The sequence below is a fragment of the Lissotriton vulgaris genome, chromosome 2_1 (genome assembly GCF_964263255.1).
Source record: "Lissotriton vulgaris chromosome 2_1, aLisVul1.2, whole genome shotgun sequence".
Classification (NCBI taxonomy): domain Eukaryota; kingdom Metazoa; phylum Chordata; class Amphibia; order Caudata; family Salamandridae; genus Lissotriton; species Lissotriton vulgaris.
Window position 1 is genome coordinate 1,811,248,545 of NC_141687.1, and position 26,040 is coordinate 1,811,274,584.

The window sequence follows — 26,040 nt, forward strand, 5'->3', positions numbered from 1 at the left end:
AAAAAAAAATTCAAGGAGTGAATGTGTATATGTAAGGAATCGGAAGTCAAATAAGTTCTGTATTGGTACACAGAGGGCTCTCAGTAGTTTATAAGGGTGGCCCTGTAAGAAGCCGACAGTACCCTAGGTTCCGTAGCATGTACAATTACAGCCATCAGATATGGGCTCGAAGAGTTGAAGTGATCTAAACTGGCAAACATGTTGCCGCATTTGTCTTAAACATATACAAACCTGAAACGAGCACATTATCACCTGGAACTGAAAGATACGTATCCACAGCTAACCACAATAGGCAAGGACTTTCTAAGGTCCAAGGAGTGAGTTTACAGCAAATGACAGAGCACAAGCGTCAAAACAAGAGGCCAGGTTCATTCAGGACGTTGAGTTCCATGCAAACTTTATTCATCACAATCAAAGCATTCCTTTCAAGATACGAGTGACAACCTGGTATTCTAACACAATTGTCTGAAGCTCGAGCGAGGGCTCTAGTGGTTGTTGTAACCAGACTTCAGAGGGTGATGTAACATCCTGTACATGTTCCAATCTATTTCCAGTATCACAACCCCAAAAAAATTCAAAGTAGAAAATAGTTCTGATGCACAAATGTCTAAAATTATCTTCGAAACAGTACAAAAAGTGTATTAGTGTAAGTACTGATAAAACAGATTGTAACAAAATCCATTATTGAAAAACAGAGCATTTCAATTCATTGTCATAATCAGAAGCACAAACTGAGGAATGGTTACTCTCTTTTCAGAGAACAATCAGAGGCAGACCTAGTGCAAAGTACCCTGTAGAAACGAGATATGCATCAACTCCATAGAGGACCTCAAATTATCACACAATTGAGCTTTTTGGTTATAACTTTACACATTCTTCTTTTCTATGGCTAACAAAACAAGGGATTCTACGAATTAGCTACAGCTTGTCCCTATGTAGAGAAAGTACCTTTACTTGGAATAAAGAACAAAATCGATCAACAACAACAGCAGCCACGAAAACGTCATTCAGACAGGGTTCTAGTCACAACATCACATTCTCGTATTTATTAAAGAAAAATTCTGGCCTCCTTAGGGATGATCCAGTGCAAAAGAAGAAGATAGCTAGATACCATGGCAGTACAACAGATCCTTCCTGCCACAAAGGATGCTGCAAGATGGCTAATTATTCAACTGGTAAGTCCACCAAAGAGTGGAATGGAAATTGATATCTGGATACACCCAGAGTCCGCAACCCAGTGATTTGGTCCAGCAGGATCTCTCTTACCCCACCAGGGGGTGAAGAACAAAGTTCTGGGGTCTTCCAAGATACAGCAGCTGCTCATTGAAGACGCACACTTCGGAACAGTTCTCACATTTCAAAGATAGATTTAATCAGATTGTGGATTAAGACAGAGCTTCGCTCTCCCCGCAATGATCCTCACAAGCAGGGTTTTTCTTCAGAGTGCACAGCTCCTTTGGAGGTACAGCTGACTCAGCAGGCCAAGCCCACGACCAGGAAGAGAGGCTAGAGCCGACATGGAGCACTCATGAATTGGGCAACTCATGGGATATGAACTTCTTTAGTCTGTCCAGATACTGCGCATACAACTCTATATCATTATGGCCGGCTCCTTCCACCCATAAGGGCTCCACTGCCCTGGGGCAACGCTCATACATGGCCAAGCCATGTGAGAAATCGATAACCTCGTCCTCTGTGCCATGGATCACAAGAACAGGAGAAGTCACCTTTGAAATCTTGTCAATGCTAGAAGAAAATAAAAAAACAGTTATGTCGAATACTCTAGTGTAATACTTTTATTTATTGTATTTAACATGTTCATTAGGTGCAGCACGGTACAGAAAAGTATCACAAATACAATAAAAATAAACCCCGTTTAAGAACATATATATTTTCTACTTAATTTGCACTTGGAATAAATTCTCAATTCATTTTAAACGACACTTTTACAGGAACACGTTGTAACTAACACACTCTCACCTACTTCTGAAAACACATTTCAGATGGATGAAAGCAAAAAGAAAGTAGCAGATTATTCCAGAATCTCAAAAAAATGTTTACTTATCTGTTACAATACATCTCTAACGGGAAAATCGTATTTTTACTAAACCATTTTAAAAATGTAATTTTGTTTCTTCATATTTTTTGAACTGTAAATAAAATATATTTTTTGTCCAATACATCTGTTGCAAATTCAATGCGTTTTACATTTTTCAGTGGTATTTTTCAACTTGTGCACACACAATGTTTGGTACCACGACAGGAGGAAGGGAAAGTCACTTAAGTATCTGGAAAGTATAGTTACTGCAGATTACAGATAAATAACTTTCTGTTCACCATCAGGGGATTTCCCAAACATTCAAAAGCTTAGAACAGATTTCTTAGAAGTACATTCCCAGTGGAGGGAGACATGAGAGCCTAACCAAACTAAAGATTTCTCGGGGTATGCCTGTCTGTATGAGTTCTAGTCTTAACATCTGAGTTCAAACAGCAATATGAAGAACATAAATCACGGATTATTCATCCCCGTAAAATACTGTTAAATACTTCATCGTTGAGAGAGAAGGATTTCATTCACTCTCCTGGCTGATGTGATGGATACTAGGAAAACCCTGTTCCAGGAACCATATTTCAGTCAGCATTTATACATACATGCAAGCGGGGCTCCATATTATTCTAGATAGCAATATGTTAAATTGCCACAAAGGCAGCACATTGAAATTCTCTAGAAAGTATGTATGGCAGCCACTTTGAAAGGGTAATCTGTATCTTTCTCTAAAACATTAAGTACAGAATGGAGAACTCTGGTAAAATCGGTTATTAATATTCCCGCATCAGACATAAAAGAGTTGGTGTTTCCAAGTCCTCATATCAGACGAGGGCTAGTAATCAAATACCAGTGGCAGAACCCATTCCACTTCAAGGAATAAACAACATTTTCGTAAGAGACAAAGGATTAGAAGTCAAGCTCCTGAAAGTGGAAGTGCATGTAAGGCCATGTGCTACACAAAAGCAGGCAGACAGATAGTTATTTTGGCGATAAACTTAGTACATATGTATAAGTGGGCACATCGGGCTTTGCTATAGTTTTCACAGAACGTTTGTCCACAGAAATATTTAGCTTTACATCACCCCCTTTATTACCCTACTTTATCCTGATACCATATTGTGAAGTTGGGGCTTCACCCTGTAAGGAGGACACTGACGCTGACTTCTGGTTCAGGTTGTACTTTATTGTAAATCAGAATGATCGCCTGAAGAGCGCCGGGCGTCTTACTGCAATCGCGCTCCGGTCGCCTCTGACGCGCGAATCGCTCCCCCGTGCATGCGCACATCACTCGCGCTCTAGTTCTAACATACCACGTCATACGCTGCTACGAAGAACTAGAGCGCAACACTACATATCTCCCCTTTTTATATAAACACCAAATAGCTATGAGTTCAGGGGATCAATAGTCCTCTAATTCAAAGTCTCGGAAATGTGCAGGTCTGACCACTACTCTTCCAGCACGTGTACGTCTTACCGGTGTGGAGGGTTCTCAGATACCTTCATGTGCAGGGCTCACCACTCCCTCTCTCTGTAGACTTGGTTCACTTCTCATTGGCGTGGCACCCCTTCCTGTTGGAGTCTCCTCCACACTCGGTTCCTCCAGATCTTCTCTCTCTACGTGCATTCCTTCTTCTTGGCATTCACCTCTGCAGTCGTTCTTTCTACGCCACTTCTCTGTCTTTGATCTCGTCGGTCTTTTCCTTCCTCCGCGGGCCACTGTATAATTTTATTGATCTTCGCCATGCTATCTTGGGACCACACTTTTCCGTCACTGAGTAGTGGCTCTATCGTATACTTCTTCCACTTGCAGGGGTGGGCTGTACTTGCTTTCTCCCTTCTTTCTTAGTACGGCCAGCTTGATTCTCACCCATTCCCCTCTCTCCAGAGCTGTTTCTTTGACATTTCTCCTCCTGTTGTAGTGCTCAGTGTATACTTTCTGGGCCTTCTCCAGATTGTGCTGGACTACGGAAGGTGACCATTTGCTAGTGACCGTCTTCTCTCTCCAAATTACATTGTCTTTCGTGAAAGGGTGACTGCCTCTCAAGATCTGGAAGGGGCTGTACCTTATCGAGGTGGGGGTGATTCTGTACGCCCACATCATACTCTGGATTTCTACCTCCCAGTCTTTGCCTTTCATTATGGCAGCTTGTATTGATCCCATTAGGACACTTAAATCTTTCCACCTGTCCGTTGCTTGCTGGATGGTACACCGAAGTGTGTTTTGTTTTTATACCATTCCTTTCGGTAGATCTGTACCTCTTCTCAGATGTGAATTGCAGGCCATTGTCGCTCAGGATCGTTCTCGGGATCCCTTCTCTTAGAAACAAAGAGGTGAGAAATGTTATCACCGTATCAGAGTCCATTTCTTCTTGCACATGAACTTCTGGCGGCCATTTGGAGTATTTGTCCGCTAAAACACACAGGTATTTTGCTATTCCTTGGTTATCCAACACCGGCCCTAGAATATCGACTGAAACATCTTCCCAGGGGTTGTGCGGCTGGTCGAATCTTCCCAACGCTGGTCTTAGCGGTTTCAATATCTTGTCCGCCCCTTGGCACTGGTCACAGTCTCTCACATGCCTTTCCACTTGAATATCCATTCCCGGCCAACAATACATTTGTTTCACCCGTAGTTTGTTTTTCACGATGCCGAGGTGACCTTCGTGTAGTTGGCTCAGCAGGAGCGGGATTAATTTAGTGGGGGGCACCACTTTGTCACTGCGATATAAAAAGATTCCTGAGTCGCTTATCGATAGCTCCTCCCGCACCTCATAAAGTTTTCTGAGCGCTTCTTTTAGTCTCTTTTTCTCAGGCCAAACCTTGATTAGGGAGTGTTTGACTTCTTTTATGTCTTCATCCTCCTCATACGCTTGCGCCCATTCTTGTTTGCTGATCACTCTTTCTGAGTCTTCCATCACGGCTACCATCTCCTCACTCTCTGATAAAGAATTGGGCGCTTCCTCCATGGCTGAGGCTCGACTGCGGTAGTCAGCCACTTTGTTGCTCGTTCCTGGTATGTACTCCACATCATATCTGTACTCTAACAGTTTCAGAGTCATCTTGGCTATGCGTGGGGTGGCGGTGGCATGCCCGCTCGAGGTGAGCACCTTGACCAGTGGTTTGTGGTCGGTTTGTAATCGAAATCTCGTGCCCCACAGGAATTGTCAGAACTTCCCCATGGCCCATGTCACTGCTAGCATCTCTTTCTCAATCACGCTGAATTTCTGTTCCGTGGGAGATAACACTCTGGACGCAAAGCTGAGGGTCTCTACTGTGTTGTCTTCTCTCTCTTGTGCAAGGACCGCTCCTAGACCCTTCTCGCTGGCATCTGTGGTCAGTATGGTCTGTCCCAAGGGGTCATGTCCATGCAACAGAACCGCTTGGCTTATGTCCCTCTTCAATTCCTCAAATTCTTTTTGTGCTTCATCATCCCACTGGAACGCAGTCTTGTCCCTTATGAGCTGTCTTAATTTGTGAGTCTTTGTGGCAAAGTGCTGGACGAACTTGCTATAATATTCAGCCATGCCCAGGAAAGATCTCACTTTTTCTTTACTGACTGGCGCTCTGACTTCGCAGATTACCTTCACATTCTCTCTTTTTGGGGTGATCCCCTGTCCTCCTATCTCATGTCCCAGGTAGGTGACCGACGTCATGCCCAGCCTACACTTTTCCCATTCGGCCGTCAGACCTTTCTCTTGTAGGACGCTCAGTACTTTGTTCAACTTCCTGTCGTGGTCTTCTCGGTCCATCCCCATAACTAAGATGTCATCCTGGAAGTATTGGATGCCTTCAACGTCCTTGAATAGTCGGTGCATTAGCATTTGGAACACCGCTGCGGCGGACGCTAGCCCGAAGGGCATCCTGAGGAACTGATAACATCCGAAGGACGTGAATTTCCTGCTTGATGAGTGTAACTCTATTTGATGGTAGGCAGATGCGAGGTCAACAGTGGAGAACCATTTCACTCCTCTCGTTTTGGCTAGCATTTCTTCAATCCTGGGCAACGGGAATTTCTCTACAATCAGGCATTTGTTTAGCTCACGAAGATCCACACACAAACGCACCTTGCCATTTGGTTTTCTGGCCACCACCAGGGGCGCTAGCCACTCCGAGCTGTCTATGGGCTCGATTATTCCTTGCTCTTCCAGCCTGCGCAATTCATGTTGCACTGCTTCCTTCACCGCTATGGGTACATTCCGGACCTTGTGGGACACAGGACGGGAGTTCTCTTTGAGTAGAATCTTGTGCACGAATTTCTCTAGTTTGCCAACTGTTCCACCGAACACTTTGGGGAAGTCCCTTTTCACTTTCTCCAGGTCCGGCCAACTTCCACAGTCCGTCAGCAGCACTTGTTCCTTGCCTCCCGGGTCTAATTTTATTCCAAGGTCCCCTTGATCCCTCCATCCTAACACTGAGGGGCCCTTCTCTGCCACGTACAGTTTACATACTGCCGATCTTCCTCTGAATTCAAACTTCAGGATCCTGTAACCTACCATGTGGATCGGGTTGCTCGTGTACGATACTGGTCTCATGTCTGGTGGTTCCAATTTGGGGCCTAGACTCGGCTTGAACTCTTCTTCCCACACCGATCTTTGGACTATGGTGTACGGGGATCCTGAGTCTATCGCTATCCTGATCCTTACTCCCCCTATCAGCATGTCCGCACTTGGTTTATCGGAGCGCTGCTTTCTATTCTCAACACTTGCTCCTCGATGCACAGCACCAGGTCTTCTTCCTCTAATTCCTCCTCAACTTCCTCTTCTGTTTGGGATTGTGCTATGTATTTCACCACGGACCTCTTCCCTTTTCTGCAAATTTCACTTTAGGGCTTTCTCTGTGGTATGAAGGAGTATTTTTCTTCTCCCTCCTTTCCTTCTCTTCTTGATCACACACTAAATAATTGGGTACTGTTTTGGCTTTTTGGTTCTTCTGCACTTCTGATCACTTTTGGGATTCCTTCGTCCCTTCTTTCCCTGAATATACACAATAGGGTGTCTATTAGAGATTATAAGATATTCTTCCTCCACTTGCCTATATACCATCCTAACTCTTCTACTTCTTTGGCGGATGTTTAGTTGGAAAAATCGAGTATAACAACTGTATCTGATATATACTCTTTCTTTGTGATTGCAGCCCTGAGGAAGTCATTGGGCGTTTTACCTGCCCAGGACGAAACATGTGTTGGCTGTTTGGCTACATTGGATGATACCAAGACGAGAGGATCATCCCTCAGAATCTATGTTTTGATGGACTGCGGGATTTACCATTGTGCAAAAACAAGCCACCCTTAAATGCCTACTGGCTTTAATATACAACTACATAGTAAATAAACCCGCCATACTGCCTTAGGCATACCATTTCATAATAAACAAGTCAGACCTAAAGCATCTGAACGCCTTTTTCTAGTGAAGCAATTAGGTCTGTTGCTGCCATTATTGGCTTGTCACCATACCCAGCACAGGTCTACTGTTTTGAGTATAAGATTTTTCACATGGCGGCCAACAGGCACACAGTAATAAAATTACAAAGGTATACAAAATTACAGTTGGCAAAACAAAATATTACCTCTCCTATGAGGGCCTAACAAGGAGAAAAATAGGGTAACCAACACCAAAACCCTTGCCTACTACAGTAATCTGTGAGATTCTATGGAACACAATCCTTCTCAGTGGGCTTTCATACAGAGTAATAACCATCCACCCTCAAAGGGAGTGATGTTAAAATATGCCTTTCACAATAAAGCAGGCCTACTGCCTTTACTATAATATTTAATAAACAGATCTTTAGCCATAATAACGTGATTGCCATCATATCCAACTCAGTTCTGCTGTATTAAATGGTACCTCTACCCCACGCCAAAAAATGCAAGACTAGCACCCTTTTCAATGGAAGCACGCAAATTTGGCCGAATCAGGTCTTGTACCCTGGGAAGCCCTGCTCTCAGTTGTACTCTAAAAGCTCTTTTTGCTGATCACTTAAGAGAAAGAGACTACTGCACTGTTAAGCCAAACCTGAAAATGCATGTAAATTGGCATAACCCTGGGCGTCTTATGCTGTTCTCAAATGCCCAACTGCACTGGCAAGTCTAACGTTAGTGATGGAAAGAGACGGGAAGTGTGCTGGGACTGGAAAGCAACAATACATTCCTCATCACTGCCCTCCTTGAATTTGTGCTGGTGCAAGAGAAACATTAACAACTGTCTACTTAACTAAGACACTTTAACAGCATCACAGTGCCCCTGGAAAGAGGTCAAGCACCATCACCATACAAGTTGATACTTTATTCATGTTGGTGTGCCTTCACAGTTGCATGGAAAGGAAGCAAATAGCTTCTGCCCAAACAAAAAATGTAGTCCATTTCCACCAATATGGGTGCAGAACCAAGGCACCTCTCTGTAGTACTTGTGAAGCCTCTTTTTTTGGTTGGCCACATAAGGTTAAGCAACAGCTACGCTGTCGAGCCAGACCTAAAAATGCCGCAGCACAATGAATACACTGTATGTTGGAAATTTGCCCTTTCTGCACAGTCATTCCATTTTTTTTGCTACAACTTATTTTTGCTGGTAAAAACTCTGTGCAATCTATCACGGTGGTACAGTGCTTGTGCTTCTCCGTTCAACTTGGTAAAATTGATATAAACCAAATTAGTTTATTACATTTGCCCATAAGTCCCTAGTATATGGTACCAAGCGTATCCAGGGCCTGTAAGTTAAATGTCACAAGTGGACTGCTACATCCCATGTGTGATTCACTACAGTGACAATATCCGGGGTCTCTAACCTTTTCTGTAGTGAGAGTTAATTCTGATTAGTGAAAATCATAGTGAGCCATATATGGCCCATTACAGTTTTAATACAAATGGGAGAAATGTAAAGTGCATAAAAATGTACAGCAAAAATGTTCAGAATATTGAACATTGTCCTGCACTTTAAATGCTCAGACATAAAATAATTTCAGTAGGATATCAGGGTATGAGGTTAACGCAGGAAAAACCGGGGTTATGTCATGAAACCTAAAGGAGAGCCAACATCGGAGCAAAAGTGAAATGAAATATCTTGGGGTAAAACTAGTGCAGGACATTAACAAAATCAAAGAGGCTAACTTGTCTAATGTAATAAGGGAGTGTTCGCGTCTCATGAAGAGCTGGGTTCACCTCCCCTTGTCAATCTTTGGGAGGTTGAACTTGGTTAAATTGATAATACTCCCTAAAATCACCTTCTTTTTAATGCAATCCTACTACATTTTGGAAAGTCTTCCATAGATAAACTCCAGCAGGCTATAAATTCCTTTATTTGGGCCTACAAAGTAACCAGAATTGTCTGGAAGGAGATGAGACTTAGGAGGGAGACGGGAGGATTGTCCCTCCCGGACTTACAGTACTACGCTTGGGCGTTCCAGCTGGCCCACTCTAAAATGCTGTTAAAATCTCCAGATGGTGTTGGAGTAGGGGCTATGTTTTCAGCAATGTTGAGGGGAGCAAACCTAGCCCAGCATGGTTTTATGTTTAGGTACAGAGATCCTAAGTTTTTTTTAAAAGATAAGGTTAAAGGTGTTACAGGCGATGGCCAGAACATGGGCAAACAGACGGTTGACGGGCCTTAGCTATTTTCGCAACTTTGCTGCCCCATCCCCCCCCCCCCCCCCCCCCCCCCCCCGTTGGGACTCTCCCGGAACACCGGACTGTCTAAAGTACAAACTAGCACAGCCACTAAGGGTGGCCACACTTAGCGTATGGGGGGACCTAGCGCAAGAGGGCACAATTCTACCTTGGTCAACTTACAAACTATCCTGAAGGGGGTAGTTCCAAATTTAAATATATCCAACTTAAGAGCTGGGCCCAAAACCTGAAATCCCCAATCGGCGCAGGAAACGTCTTAGAGGAACATCTGGTGGGAAAGCCTCAGGGGAAAAACAGAGGTTTCCGTATGATACTGGAAAAATCAAAGAGGCAATAGATGGGGTCTTTAGACTTGCAGAAGATCTGTGGGGGGCTGTCTGCCGGGAGAGACTTGGGAACAACTTTGGCATGTATCATTAGGCACTTTGTTCCTTACAGCTAAGCCGACATGGTTAAGGAGGAATCATTCCACAGGGCCTACCTCACTCTCCAAAGGCTATCAAAGATGACGAAAGGACCCCCTGTAAAATGTAAGAAATGCGGCTTGGAGAGAGCATCAGACATACACAAGTTCCAGGAATGTCCAGCTATCCTTGATTTCTGGCTTAAGGTTGGTGAAACCATCTCGAACATTCATAGGTACCAAGTCATAGCCTCACTATGATAATCTTTGTAATTTCTAATGAAGTTACAAGCCCAACAAGATCATTTCTTTTTCATGCCATACTGTTAGCAAGAAGGGAAATCTGTCGAAGATGGGTAGAATGCTTGCCTCCCCAACACTCTGATTGGTTAGACTCAGTTATTTCGACATCCAAATTAGATTTGAAAGGGACTCAATGCAAGAGGAAGAAAGCCCTTTGGACTTTTTATTGAGATGGTTAAATACAGAGGCAGATGAAAATCGATCAGGGCTCCCTTGATAACAAAATTGCCTGATACCTCGCTGGATCTCTCTGGACTGCGATGGGCTTCCTACTCTCTCCCACCCTTAAATGCCATCCTAGCAGTCGCCGGTGTATACCAGACCAAATTTGAGAGTGACCCTACCCGCTTGGGATTGTACCTCTCCAGTGCGCAGATGTACATGCAGGGGAGAGAAATCTCATACCTGCTCCTAGGGTATTGATTGAGTACAGGCGCCTGGATTGGTTAATGCGGTCAGAGGTGAAGGAGTACAATAAAACAAAAACAAAAATCTTATATTAATTCAGGATTAGGTTCTACTCTGGGTGGAGCTGATTAAGGGAAATTAATAGAAGGTCTCATATAAATGTGGGATGTGCTAGTGAGTAAAGTAACCACTTGCCAGCTTTACTGAGGACCAAGCTTGTGGCCTGTTGAAGCCCTTTAAGAAAGCAGTGCTCTGGGCCTGCAATTAAAACTTAGGGATTAGCAACACATGTAAAAGGGTAGGGGGGTTCATGGGAGGTTACAAGAAGAGGCAAGGCAGTACTAAAGAGATATTACTAAGTCTATTGACAAATGAAAAGCCACCATTTACCAACATTAGGGACAGAAGCCAATTAAAAAGATGGATGGAAAGTTTACTTTTTTTGGTATTTGCAGTGGAGATATTATATTTGCATAGCACTCTTGCCAATGGTATAAAAAAGTTTTAAAAATGGTCATTTTCAACACCAACAGCTCTAACTTTAACAAATGTGAGACGTATGGCATTGGAAATGTAATCCCGCTAGCATTTGTTGGAGTTGATGTAGTGTGGGCTCATTAATTGCAGATCTGCTAGCAAGCATGCTCCTGACATATTCAACCTCATTCTAGAGAATGATTTAGATATTATTGTCCTTACCGAAACATGGCTAAATAGTTCCTAATCTCCCATCCTTGACTTACTGGATCCTCCTACCCACAACCTAATCCGCCTTGACAGAAACTGGAAACTCGGGAGAGGGATAGCCTGCATTTATCATAACTCAATCTCAGTCAAGCAAACAGACTCCATCAGACTATCCTCCTACGATTATCTCTGTATTAACCTCTTCGACGCTCATGACGAGCTCAGCTCATCATGGCCCGTGGAACGCTCAGGTGCGGGGAGAATTCCCCCGCTGTGCTGAACGTTCCACGGAGCCAATGCAACTGTGACGAGAGCACAGGAGCACTGTAGCTCATGACGAGCTCAGCTCGTCATGGGCATGGGGGCGCAGTGCGCGCCCCCCACCCCCCTAGCACAGCGGGGGAATAACCCCCACAGCGAAGGGGTTAATATCTCTGATGATAAGCGCATCGCCAGCAAGTTTCACATACTCTACCACCGCCCGGATGATAGCTTGACTTTTATCGACGAGCTAATGGGGGCTCATTGCATCCAACGTCAACTCACAAGTACCTCAAATTTTCTTTGGGGACTTTAATCTCCACTGGAACAATGCAAACGATCATTGAGTTAGCTGTCTTAAAGAGTTTTTGTCAGAACAGGAGCTATGTCAATTCTGCGACAGCCCAACTCACAACAAGGGAGAGACACTGGACCTCATCATTGCAAAAACGAACATCGTCCTACTAGAATCCATCACCCTATGCGACTGGACTGATCATCACTGCATCCCCTACTCCTCTTCTCCATCAATATCGTAGTAACTCAAAATAGGGGCCAACCCTAAAAAACAAAACAATGGAAAAGTAACTTACAAAATGTCAACCCCATCACCTTGGTAAACAGATGCAACTCCGCCCTGACCCACATGACGGACATGACTGATGTACATAGCCTCACAACCTTCTACAATTCCATTTTGCTTGAAATCCCGGAATCTAAAGCGCTCCTCCAAGAAAAATATGTCTCCTCCAAAATTTCCAAACCTTTGTTCAATGAGACCCTGAACTCAGAGCGACGCCAGCTTAGCGTTGCAGAGCGACTATGAAAATCAGCACCCACCACTGATAACCTTGATCACCTTAGAAGGTTAGGGAACTCATACAACAGGAAGATTCTTAAGGCAAAGGCAGACTTTCTCAGAACCAAGCTGAAACAAGCAATCAACCGTCCACAAAATCTCTGAAATCGTCAAACAACAAGCATGCAACATGACTAACTCTAGGGAACTAAACGAGGCTACACCTACCTGTGATATGCTTGCCAATTTCTTCAGTGAAAAGACTAAGGCCTTCGAGCTCGACATCCAATCCCAGAAGGCTCTCCCACAATTTATGGCCCAAGATACTAATTGTGGCGCACGACTCAAAGTCCATTTTAATATTCCAGGAGAAGTCACAAAAAATAATGCCTCTTGGCACACCTTCTCGCCAATCTCTCAACAAACAATCGATAGCACTCTTCAAGCAATCAACCCCTCCAATCACTTCTCTGACCTCCTGCCCCATTCAAAATGTTAAAAACAACTATCCTACAGCTATGGGCTGAAATTGTAAACGCCTCTCTGAGACAAGGCGCCATTCCAGACTGTCTTAAAATAGGGCAGGTCACACCTATAGTAAAGAAAGCCGACGTCACCCCATCTGATTTCAACAACTACCGCCCTATATCAAACATGCCCAGTTTCGTGAAACTGTTGGAGAAATGTGTAAAAATTCAATAATGCAACCATATTGAGAATTACAACCTCTTAGACAGTCACCAAACTGGCTTCCGTCAAGGTCACAGCACTGAATCTGCACTTGTTGCAGGGATTCTGATCAGTCACAGAACAATGCATTGCATGCAAGACAGTATCACAAGTACATTCAACTACATATGTCCATATATAAAATTATTAGCTTTGAAATGTGACAAAAGAATTATTATATTAATTCCGGATTAGGTTGTACTTTGTGTGGAGCTGATAAAGGAAATGTATAGACTGTCTCATATAAATTTGAGATGTTCTCCTGAGTGAAGTAACCACTGCCAGCCTAGGACCAAGTGTGTGTCCTGTCTGAAGCCTTTTAAGAAAATAGTGCCTAAAGACTGTAATTAAGATCCAGGGAGTAAACAACACATGTAACAGGGGGTGTCCTCATGGGAAGTTACAAGAACAGACAGGGTGGTACTAAGGAGGAACTACTAAGCCTATTGACCAATGAAAAGCCACCATTTACAAAGGACAGGGACAGGAGCCAATTAAAAAAAGATGAGTGGAAAGTGGGCGGAGCTTTATGCACATATCCTGAATACAGCACGACTCAAAGAGACAGCGCAAGCGCTGCCTAGCTGAGACCTACACTTAAAAATGAACTCAAGGCTTGAAAACTTCTTTGAAGGTGTCTGGGAGCAACTGGCAAGTCACAATCAACTGGGTGGAGACACCTGGACAATATGAACATAGCTGCTGACCTGCCACCACTAGCCAGGCTGTGCAGGTTTTAACTGCAAATTTGACTTGTCAAAATAACCCCTTTTGACAGACTACAACTTCCTTTTAAATATTATGTAACCCTTTATTAGGACGTACTGTCCATAAGGCAGGCTGCATGGTATTTCAAGAAGGACATGTAGAGGTTTAATGTTAAACATGCCCTTACAGTGACTGGCTCCTCAAAGCTATTTTCACTGTAGCAAGGCTGTCTGCTCGATAGGAAAATGCTGGTAGGCAATAATAAATAATAATACTGTATCTCTGATATGAGTCTAGCTAGAAAAATAATAATACAAATATGTTTAATAGTTATAAAAAGCGCAATTCAATTGTGAAGTTGGCTTTTTCTAAATATTAGAGAAAAATAACCATTAAAAACTTACCTTTGCCGTGCCTGAAGACCCTTAGAGCTAAATATGCATTTTGCTCACCCACTTCAGCTAGCCAGTAATTAACATCTGAATAGGAATGAATGTGGTGTGAACCTGCCCCTAGAGGCAATCAATAGGCTTACCTGAATGGGCAGAGATGATCCATCTGAAGTTGACAGAATATGCTGTTCAAGCCCTTCTTCAATGTCAAATTCTACTTGACAGGTCTGCTGGAGTTTTGCGTTTGACACTTAGGGGCACTTCAACAAGGCCTCCCCATCACAGGCAAATATTAGCTGGCACTTGGGCAGGGTGCTTCTTTGGTCCTCCCAATCAGTCAGGCACCAATCACACTGGGCCTCTTTTTGACATTAGTGTCAAAGCCTATTTAACATAAGATGTGTATTTGTGAAGAGCACATTCACCTAAGGGTATATTGGTCCTAAAGAACAGATGTTTATTGTTACCCAACTCAATGGTACTCATTTTATCGACCTCCGAAAAATGAGAGGGGGAGTGGGCCCCCTGGGATTTGAACCTGTGACCATAAGTTCGAATGCAGGCCACTACAATGGACGCATTAGTCCACAAAGCCACCAGACCCGGCTTTAGCCACCAGACCCGGTATTTTTGACAGTTCCACTGGGTTTACATATAACATTTTGGGTGCACTTCAAAAAGCGAAGGAAAGATTTAAAAACAATTCTTCTGTAGCCCATGTCTGGTTGCTGAAAACTCAGCTTTGTTCATCCAGGCTTCTATCTCCGAGGTTGTTGTGGGTACAAGAATTGCCTCAAACTGGATTTTAATGTTAGATGTGGGAGGACACTAGGATTATTGTAGTACCCTGCCAACACATATCCCCAGCCCTCAGAGCCCAAGTTGAGTTTGGCCGAACACTTTGCTCATCTTGGAAATCCCCAAAGTGAGTAGGATGAGCCTTTACCCCATTGGTTAGGGTGTCCCCAGTGGTTAGTCCTACCCACTAGCTTGTGCCAGTCTTAAATGTGGCATCTCCAGGCACACACTTCAGAACACTCCTGAACCTGGGAAAGATCAGAAGAGGACTGAACCTGCTAAGATCTGAGAAGAGTCCAGAAGAGTGAACCCGCTCTCCCTCTTGTACCGAGGACAGAAAAAGTGGACTCCAATGGTCATACGTTTGACCCCCTGTTAAAGCTACAAGGATAAAACAAGTTACAAGAGGCCTTTTACCATAACTGTCCAGCAGATCAGTGGCAACAAGAGCAGGACTGAACCCTCCTGCTGGCTTCTGTATGACACCCTTAGAGTCGCTAAGTGCCTCCCCCTGACTTCCTGGGGGGGCTTTAGAAGTGTACTCGTGTGGTGGATTAGTACTTAAAGGACTAAAGTCACAAGGAAAAATCTTTGACATGGACGAGTTTGGTTAGTGTATCAGACACACACTGCATTGTGGTCAGTGTCAAATTGTGCCTATGTCCATATCTACCACACTATTGTCTATCATTGGCACTTTCCGCTTCTTCTCGCTATTTCTACCTAAAACTTTAAAAATTGATAATTTCGAGTCCCCCGATTGGATTTTTGTCATTGTGATTATTACATTTTACTCTATTTTTAGGACTTTTATTGTTTTGTATTTTGACTTCATTACTGTTTTAGTACTGCATTAATACTTTACAAGTTACCTCTAAGTTAAGTCTGTCTGTTCTATTCCACAGCTACAAGGGTCTGACCTCAGGCTTATTTATGGACTTTAGTGATTCAACTTGACAAGGATTGAGATGGAGGATTGGTCACTAGCCCCCTGAACTAATAACCCAATTTCTTACACCATTCTATAGTACACGCAAAGTGTAATGATAACCCAGCACCAGAAGCATCACAAAGCAAGAAAACAACTCACGATCAGAATCACCACAAGGCAATGAAATCTCAGTTTCAAAAACAGCACACAGCAAAGAAAACTCAGGTGCAGAATCAGGATGAAGCAAGGAAACCGCAAAAAAAAACAACTAAAGATCAAAACACTTCAAGGGAGAAAAAAATAGCACAGACCAATAAAAGAGTGACCAAATCCTGGCACAGAGCTGCAGAAGAGGTACAGACTTTGCACAATACCTCAAGTGAGCACGTAAAGCATACACAGAATCACCAACGCATTGCGAAAGTCAGTAAAATGATGAACAAATTCCATGTTCACTTGCGAAAACAGCATTTTCAACATAAAACCCTCAGGCAGAGAGAGTGGAAATAGCACCAGCACACTCACACCGGACAGCAGCCTAGGTTATGGAAACAGACAGCCTCGTCATTTCACAAAGAAAACAACATACCTCCTCGGTTGCTTTCATAGGGTGCAAAACACAACATATTTAGGTCCACTGATTTTTGTAGCAATGGTTTCCTTGTATGGTGACAAATACTCCCTCCTCAGACAGGTGAGGGTTTGGCATCAGCATGTACTGGAGCTGGAACACATTTCTGGCTCAGTGTGCAGTGTAATTCGGGGAAATACTGAATCCTCGTCGTAAATATACTTAGTGCCCTTACCTGGAAACCGTACAAAACCACTTCAGCTAAGAAACAACAAGTACCCAGCAGACTGGGTGCCAAACGTTGATAGTTTATTTGCACATGTGAACCTCTGGCAGCAAAACATCAGTAATCTGACCTATGTAGAAACCACATCTGTCTAAAATATATATATATATATATGTATATTATTTATACATCTATGCCAAATGGGAGTTATAAATTATCCAATGGAGTCCACCTTGATATATTGCTAATTACCTTTTCTAACTCATCAGTTAAACTCCATCTATACGTCGTACTATGTAATGAATTTATAATCTTGCGTCTTTTTGGAATGAAATAATGTACTTGTTTTTAACACCACATCTCACTTATTAGTAATTCTTTTTACACAGTGGTGCTTATAATTTTTGGATCTTCATTGATTCAAATTGGGTTCACTTATCACGTTTATCTATTATATATATCACGCCATTTTGTGCCATGGACACTTAGGCAGTTGATATAATCGATCAAAAGTTTTTGGGTTTAGGTTGCCTATCTGAAGTGCTTGCCCACTTGGGCCTTATTTTTTCAGCAGTAATTTACAGACTGTATCTAACTACTTAGATTGTGTGGCTACTGGGAAATTTCAGTATTTATATAGTTAAAACTTTTTAAAGAAAATTAAAAAGAGGTTTTATAATTTTATTTATAATACATATGTAAATTATTATGTATTAAGTTTTGTACACTAATGAGATTTTAACATTAGGATTTTAGATTTGTACATTCCTTTGTAGCCACTTTCAGCTAATATGCAGTATTTTACATTGATATTGTATTACATAGTCTGTTTTCCAGCTCTATATGTGTGAATACACAGCTGTTTTGTATCTGCGAACTTTGCACTTTAAATTTGGCGCCTACCCATGAGTAACGCGTCATGTGATCAAGGTCCAGGTCGTACCGAAACGCGTCATGGCGGCACGGGATGCAGGGCAGAAAATTGAATAAATAAAAAAGCACAAAGAAATTGGGTCCACGTGTCTATCCGAGTCCGTGTTGCTCTATTGGATTTCTGGTGGATGGAGTATATCTATCGATCTATCTATCTATCTATCTATCTATATATTACCTACTGGCTATCGCCAGTAGGTATATATAGTTAGGATTAATTCCCTATGGGATTTTTGAAAATTCTATGTCTAATAACTTTGGCGTTTGTGGACGGAATCGGCTGAAATTTTCAGGAAATGGCACATTTTGTTTCTGAGCAGCCCCTAAAAATTTGGGGGGGTTTCGTCAAGGGGGGGCTGAGAAAAAAGGGGGGTCCCAAAACGCGTTTTTAACATTGAGTTTTCCATAGGGCGGTTGGACTCACTTTTAGCTCGAACGGCTGAATGGATTTGCACGAAACTTGGCAAAATTGTAGGGACTGTTAGCCCGATGTGCCTTTGCTAGGTCTCAATATATGTGCTCCAGTAGTTTTTGAGAAATTAACGTTCAAAACAAGATATATATCTGTAACAGCGCTCCGGGCTGCGCTCCGGTCCGCTTACTTTTCGCGAAACGGAACTTTGCGTGCAGAAAGCTGATTGGCTCTCCGGTGTCTGTCAACATTCTAAACAGTCCGGAGCGGCCGCCATCTTATCTCTCGGTAGGATCGAGAGAGAAGAAGAGGTGAAAAATGAAGGGGGAATTTATTGAAAGGGGGCAAGGTATACCCCTCTTGACCCCCTAGGAATGTTGTTGGGGTTATTAAAGGGTCCCGTGGGGAAAATAAAAAAAAAATGATTTTTCACGGTAGAAGCGCTTCACGGGCCGCGAACTGGGCCGCAAACTGGTAGCGAAACGGGAATTCGCCATTTTGTGCTTCGTTTTAATTGTTTAGAGACAAAAATTATCGCCGCACATCGGCCACAATGCATGAATATCGCTGAAAAGTCAGCGATATTCATGCATTATCCAGCAAATGCTCTTAGCTATGTTATCCACCTTCCATTGGATAACATGTCTAAAAACTGCTCTGTGCGTGAGCTTTTTTTTTTTTTTTGCTGCGTGACGTTTGTTAACGTTCGATTCGATGGAAATCAGGAACTGTTGACCGCCATTTTGTCACTGCGAGTAAATATTTTGTTATAAATGAATCCTTATTGATAAACATTGTCTGCGCCATCTTGCGTTTTTGTCCAATGCCACAATTTTGTCGTGCACGGCAGCCATTTTAGATGCCTTGACCAGGGCCACTCTCTGCACGCCGCCGATCCTCAGCATGGCTCCCCACCCTCGCAAGCATCTCCCCCACGCACTGGTCACCCCCGCTCTCTCTCTCATGCATGGGCCATATACTTCCCCCCATCTGCGCTGCTCTTCTCTGAGAATCACACCCTGTGCCCGCCCGACACCTCCCTTTCACCCTATTCACTAACGCACCCTCTGACACTCCTCTTCCTCTGTGTCCGATTGTCCAGGCCGGACCCAGGCTATCACCTACCCCTGCGGATGTAGTTTATGGCCCCAGCTGTAGAGTATCCAGACATGCCAACCCTCCCGATTCAGGCGTGAGACTACTGATTTCAGTGCTAGTCTTTCGCTTCCCGATTCCTGCAAGGAAAAACCCGGGGGCATATTACCAACAACTAGCGATAATTTTTGTCTCTAACTTGTTTAGAGACAAACATTATCGCCGCACATCGGCGAATTTTATCGCACATAAACCTTGCTATTAGCAAGGTTTATCGCAAATGCGATAAAAAACGGCCGCAATGCATGAATATCGTTGAAAAGTCAGCGATATTCATGCATTATCCAGCAAATGCTCTTAGCCATGTTATCCACTTCCCATTGGATAACATGGCTAAAACTGCTCAGGGCAGGTGTTAGGTTTTGGAGATATTCGCGCTTAGCGCGAATATCTCCAAAAGTTGGTAATAGGAGATAGCGATGGTTAGGGACTGTTTCCAGTCGCTAAAATCTTGGCACGCCCACTTTGCATGTCATTAGTGATAAATATCACTGATATGCAAAGTGGGGCCCAAGATGGTCGCTATCTCCTTTTAGCTGTCACTAACTGGTGTTAGCGACAGCTTGGTAATAGGGAGATAATTTTATCTCTTTTTTTTTTTGGCTTTTAAAGCCAAAAAAGCGGAAATAAACCCCCTTGATAATATGCCCCATGATTTCTCGGGGGTTTCAGCTGACAGGGCTTGGTATTGTGTTACGTGCTAATTCTTCCAGGAAACGTCAGAGGGTCGATGCAGGGGTTCTAGAAGGGGTGATAAACCATTTAAGCCTCATGAACAAGCGCATGGTCTTTTAAAGATTTGTGAAGTACTCGGGGCGGCGGTGTGTGTGTGCCCTCTTTCAGGAGCGGGCGGGGGGGCACTGCCAGCAACTTGCCAGGCCAGGCAGTGTTCAACACGTGCATCACCCTTTCTCTGCCTGCTATTGCGCTCCATGCTTCGGAAAGGTAAGAAAAAGAACGTGCATTTGAGTTTGAAATGTCCGTTCTTGTAGCAGTACACTTGCAAAGCCCACACATGACAATAACCCGATTCAAGGCCCCATTCACCCGATTTTTTAAAGATATATAGCACTCCAACAAAGTTAGATTTTAAAACTTTATTAACTTTTAAATATAACGAACGCAACAAAAACTGTAAATATATATTTAACCATTTTTTGAAATTAACCAGAACTATAACGATAACAACAACAACAACAATAATATAACTTTTATGCCTAAATTACGCAAACATTTAGCTAATCTGCTAAAGGGGGGAGTCGCCATTTCTTTACAATAATCAATAATGAAAAATCCACATCAATAGGGTTGTCCGTTTTCTCGATGCAGCACTATAGTGCAACATACACAGCACCTGGGGTGTCAAGAGTGAACAGGTCTTTCTTTGTTCCTTAAGATGTTATCTGTGTCAACCTCTTCCGAGAATGCTGATGCGTTAGGATTTCCTTGTGTTTCTTAATAGCATTGGTGTCTGTACACTTCTTTGTCAATTCTGTGAAGCTGATAACTGCTTCATAAACAGACGATATCTTTGTTTAGTCATTAGTGTTAAGTGTGTCTGAAACTACAGTGCCCTTCTGTTTTTTTTTTCTTCAGGCTCTACAGAGTTTTGTGTGTTGTTCTTTTGAGCGACAATTATTCCAGAGGTTTCAGGTTTACTTGTTTTGTCCTGCAGTGAGTTAACAGCTTTAGAGAGTTCATGTTTATTTGCTATGTCCTGCTGTTCGTCAACTGCTTCAGAGACGTCAGCCTCATTTGTTATGTTTCAGTAGATCCTGGACCTGCCCGGCCGCGCCCAAAATGGTGCCGGTGTAAATGGGACTCGTAACTGCTTGTTGTGTACTGGTTGCCCAACCTTGATATCACGAGATACATATGCAGTTTTGAAGCACATGGCGGAGGCTTGTCTGCTGTAGTGGGGCGCCCCTTTATCGTTTCAGTTGCCATTCCGCCCGCTTTTGCTACACTGTGCCTTTTCCGCCATTCAGCTGTTTAGCGCCCGCTCTTACGGCTACAGCGTCTCGCTCACCATGTAGTTGAGTTGCTCCCACTCTTGCGGTGCAGCGATAGGCGGCTTCCACAGGACTCTTAAAATGGCGGCCGGCTCTTCGGATTTGGGCCTGGTCCAGTACAATGGCCCTGGGACACCTTGGAACTCGGACGCTTGTCTGCCAGGGCTTGGGTTCCATTCTCGAAAGCGTCCCCTCAGCCTTGAAGATTGTACAAAAGTCTTGGGGGCCGTCGACTCCCGCAGGCTTCCGGTGGGGAGCGGCTGCCATGATTGCTTGCGGAATGGCCACGACGGAGCTACGAGATGGTGGTGCTCTCATGGTGACGCCAGCTTCAGTCTGAAACATCCAGAAACAAGGTGGGGCTTTCATCGTTTGGGAAAAAAAATGTTTTAATCCAATGAAAAGTGTTATTTTTAGGTCACATGACCTAGTCTTACATCATTAGGAAAAGAAAAGTAAAATGAACCAATGAAAAGTTTTATTAACAAGTCACATGACCTGTTATGCTTACGTTACGCGCTGCGCGGCGCGCTCTGGATCGTTTCCGGGAAGCTGCGCCTTGCGCACCGGAGCACTTCCGGGTGCGCTAACGCGTCGCGTCATATGACGCATTACGCGACAATGCAGGTCCAGAATATAGTCAAAATGTCTCCACCAACCAGCGGTCGGAATACAACCGCTTTCAGCAGTCCAAAAAGTTCGGTTAAATCTTAAGAGCGGGAGCAACTCAACTACATGGTGAGCGAGACGTTGTAGTCGCAAGAGCGGGCGGTAAACAGCTGAATGGCGGAAGAGGCACAGAGTACCAAAAGCGGGCGGAATGGCAACTAAAACGGTAAAGGGGCGCCCCACGACAGCGTGTCTTCAGGTCAAACGGATTGTGGGACAAGGTCCAGAATGGAAGATTCTTCAAAAGGGAAAAAATTCCGCAGGACCCCGGGAGCCGGCCGCCTATGCCGGGGGCGATCTCAGGCCTCACCAGGGCAACACGACTTGGGGAGGGGGCAGGAGCCAAGCGCCCCCTCTCAGTCCGCGCCATCTCACCGCCCCTCGGGGGCCTCCGTTAAGCGGTTTAGGGAGGCACCGTATCACATTGTTTTCCAATGCAGTCAGGTCCACAAATGGACCCCACTTACTTTGAATAGTGAAGCTGCAGCAGGTGCAAATAAGGTTTAAACAGTGTTACAAGAGCTGCTTAGAACTCTGAAGTATGGCACTCAACAACCAGGACTTATGCCATTTGTGTAAGGCAGTGACATGGAAGCAACTCAGGGACAAAAAGCATGAACGAACATTCACGTATGAAAATCTTATTTGGGGAAGGGGTAGAATCCAAACGCCCCCTGCCAGTTCGCGCCACTACACCGTATGTGGAAAATCTGAAGCCATCGTTCTACAAACTCTCAACGCTTGCTATCAGTGCATGAGTTTCATGCTCGATCGATTGAGCTAGCCGGATCGGGCAATAAAAAGTATAAAATAGTTATGTAAATAGTTATTTAATAAAATTTTTTACTCTGTTTCTTTGCTGGTGTGTTGTGTATATTTATAATATTTGCATAGGGTTTGTCGTTATTTTGGGCGGTGTGGGTGGCGGAGTCGAGCTGTCTTGCAGCCCTCATGGTGTGGAGCTCAGTTCATTTCACTATTTTCGTATTTCTCATGAAGGGTTGTTCCTAATGTTTGTATTTTACCGAGGTGAAAAATAGATCGAATTAGTGGTCTACTGATTTTGCTCGATTACTTTTATTTTTTTACACGATTTTTCACTATCTGCAAAGACTAAACAGAGTATTGCGACTTTGTGCTTGTTTGTAAATAGAGAATGATCCAAAGAGAACCAATTGTAAAACAGTAAATGCTTGGATAATAATCAATCAAATGGAGAGACAAGCAGGTACGACGGATTACAACAGGGGTAAAGGTCTGCGTTAACTACCGTTCACTATCTGCAAAGAGAGAGTACTACTAAGAGAAAAGAGGGGAGTGGGGGGGGGGCAGCGTTCAAAGCACATCAGCGTGCATAAATACGAAACGTTTTTACCTATCACGTACTTGACATTTGACAGCTTTTGATATTTGCCATTAAAAAACCATTGAAATTCACAGAAAAAACCATAGGTTATAGTCGATATATAGTTAGGAATTTGCATTTACAAGACCTTGAAAATTCAATGAAAAAACCATTGGTTTTAGGCCATATATAGTTAGGGATTTGCATTTAGAAAACCTTATTTTACTCGCATAAAACCATTGAAATTCCATATATAGTTAGATGCGCTAACTATATATCGCGCACCCGCAATCCACTGCTGATGATGTCACATATTACATCATTCATGACATGGTTAGTGACATCACTGATGACATCACTGATGACATCTCAAATGACATCACTGATAAAATCACTGATAACATGTCATTTGACATGACTGATCACATCACTGATGATATCATTCATGTGATAATACCATGAACCTCTTCAGACTCTAATATAACCTTAGATACAATCAGTGTAAACAGACAGTCACAGACTGTCACTCATCCATGGAGTTACTCACACACCTAGTCAGTTATGCCAAAAATCAATTACACCTCCATTTTCTCAACTATACAGTTATACACACCTTACTTATTCAAACATATACTAACACATATTTACTTTACTCTCTTATACAATCTCTGATACATGTTCACAATGATCCATAAAGCCACTCACACATTCACTGGCTCTTATGCACAGTTATTTATATATGTCACCTCTCACATGTACTGTGTTTTACATATGTACTTACTTTGACATGTAGCACTGAGATATCCATTCACTCACTAATACACTCATGCACAGTCAACCGCCCATACAGCTGTTTCCACATGCACTTTTGAATCTATACATATAGTGAATCAACTACTCACACATCTATGTACAGAGTCACACACCTCCCAGCCACCCATACACACACACTCAGTTTCCCATACAAATACTTGGACAACCAATCAATAACCCATACAGTTACTCATATAGCTACTGATCAACACATGCAGCAGTTTGTAGAACAACAGATATAACGATGCACAAATTAAAACAGTTTAGTCACTAACCCATGCACGCAGTGAGACACATTTAATCACTCACTCAATCAGTCAGTCATGCACCTAGTAAATCCTTCATCCAGACACTTATATATCCACTCATTCTTCAATATGTAAAACATATTTTAACTTTACAGAAACATACAGTCACTGGATGTTGTAATCAGTGATGTCATCAGTGATGTCATTTGAGATGTCATCAGTGATGTCATCAGTGATGTCACTAACCATGTCATGAATGATGTAATATGTGACATCATCAGCAGTGGATTGCGGGTGCGCGATATATAGTTAGCGCATCTAACTATATATGGAATTTCAATGGTTTTATGCGAGTAAAATAAGGTTTTCTAAATGCAAATCCCTAACTATATATGGCCTAAAACCAATGGTTTTTTCATTGAATATATATATATATATATATATATATATATATATATATATTTATATATATAAAAACAAAGGTGCCCTAAAGCATTAAGAGGGCACACGACAGCGGTCTCCATCAGGATTTAAAATGCAGCATGCCTTCATGTTCCAACAATATTTATTTAAGCCGACGCGTTTCAAGGCCTTACAACCTCTTCCTCATGGGCTGCTTAGTCCGGCATATCAACAGCTCACACCATTCAAAATTCAGCATTTTATTGGTACACTTGCCCCCAGTGGGCGTGCCGCTTCGTACAGAACTTCTTGGTGCATGATGGGACACAGAGTCCCTGATGTGGGCAAGAAATGAACACTTTAGTAAGTTCGATATGCAGTCCTTATTTAAAGCAAATTTTTCAACCTTCGTAGGTGTTGAGTCATTCAGACATGTTGGAACATGAAGGCATGCTGCATTTTAAATCCTGATGGAGACCGCTGTGTGCCCTCTTCATGCTTTAGGGCACCTTTGTTTTTCAAGATTTCCACACGGCGGCCCGGCCGTGAAGAGATGCACCATCGCTTTGGCAGAGGTTGTGGTGTTACACTGCTGACACCATTACAGCACAGCGGTCGATATGCTAATTAGGCATGTCTGAATGACTCAACACCTACGAAGGTTGAAAAATTTTGCTTTAAATAAGGACTGCATATCGAACTTACTAAAGTGTTCATTTCTTGCCCACATCAGGGACTCTGTGTCCCATCATGCACCAAGAAGTTCTGTACGAAGCGGCACGCCACTGGGGGCGAGTGTACCAATAAAATGCTGAATTTTGAATGGTGTGAGCTGTTGATATGCCGGACTAAGCAGCCCATGAGGAAGAGGTTGTTATTGCTTTAGGATATATATATATATATATATATATATATATATATATATATATATATATATATATATATATATATATATATTCTCCTTGGGTGGAGAGGGGGAGCACACAGAAAAGAGCCCAAAAAAGACTCTAAGAAGTGTCCTAAGCATACCCTGGGGCAACAGTGACTATTCTGGCGGCAAAGTAATGTATTAGCAGGTGTGAGATCATCCTCCCTGAGCCCTCTATGGGTCCATCAAAAGTAGAGGCTTTGACAAGAGTTCCTATCAGGAAATAAATAGCTATATTA

The 26,040-nt window shown here is 43.1% G+C and overlaps 1 protein-coding gene across 1 annotated transcript in view; it reads right to left on the minus strand.

Moving 5' to 3' along the window:
• Positions 1-369: 369 nt before the first annotated feature.
• ABHD17C (abhydrolase domain containing 17C, depalmitoylase) overlaps positions 370-26,040 on the minus strand; it is a 134,881-nt gene continuing 109,210 nt past the window's right edge. Inside the window, exon 3 of the mRNA XM_086957875.1 lies at positions 370-1,746. Within this exon, the coding sequence (XP_086814001.1) occupies positions 1,527-1,746 (220 nt within the window). The 3' untranslated portion in view covers positions 370-1,526. The remainder of the gene's footprint in view (positions 1,747-26,040) is intronic.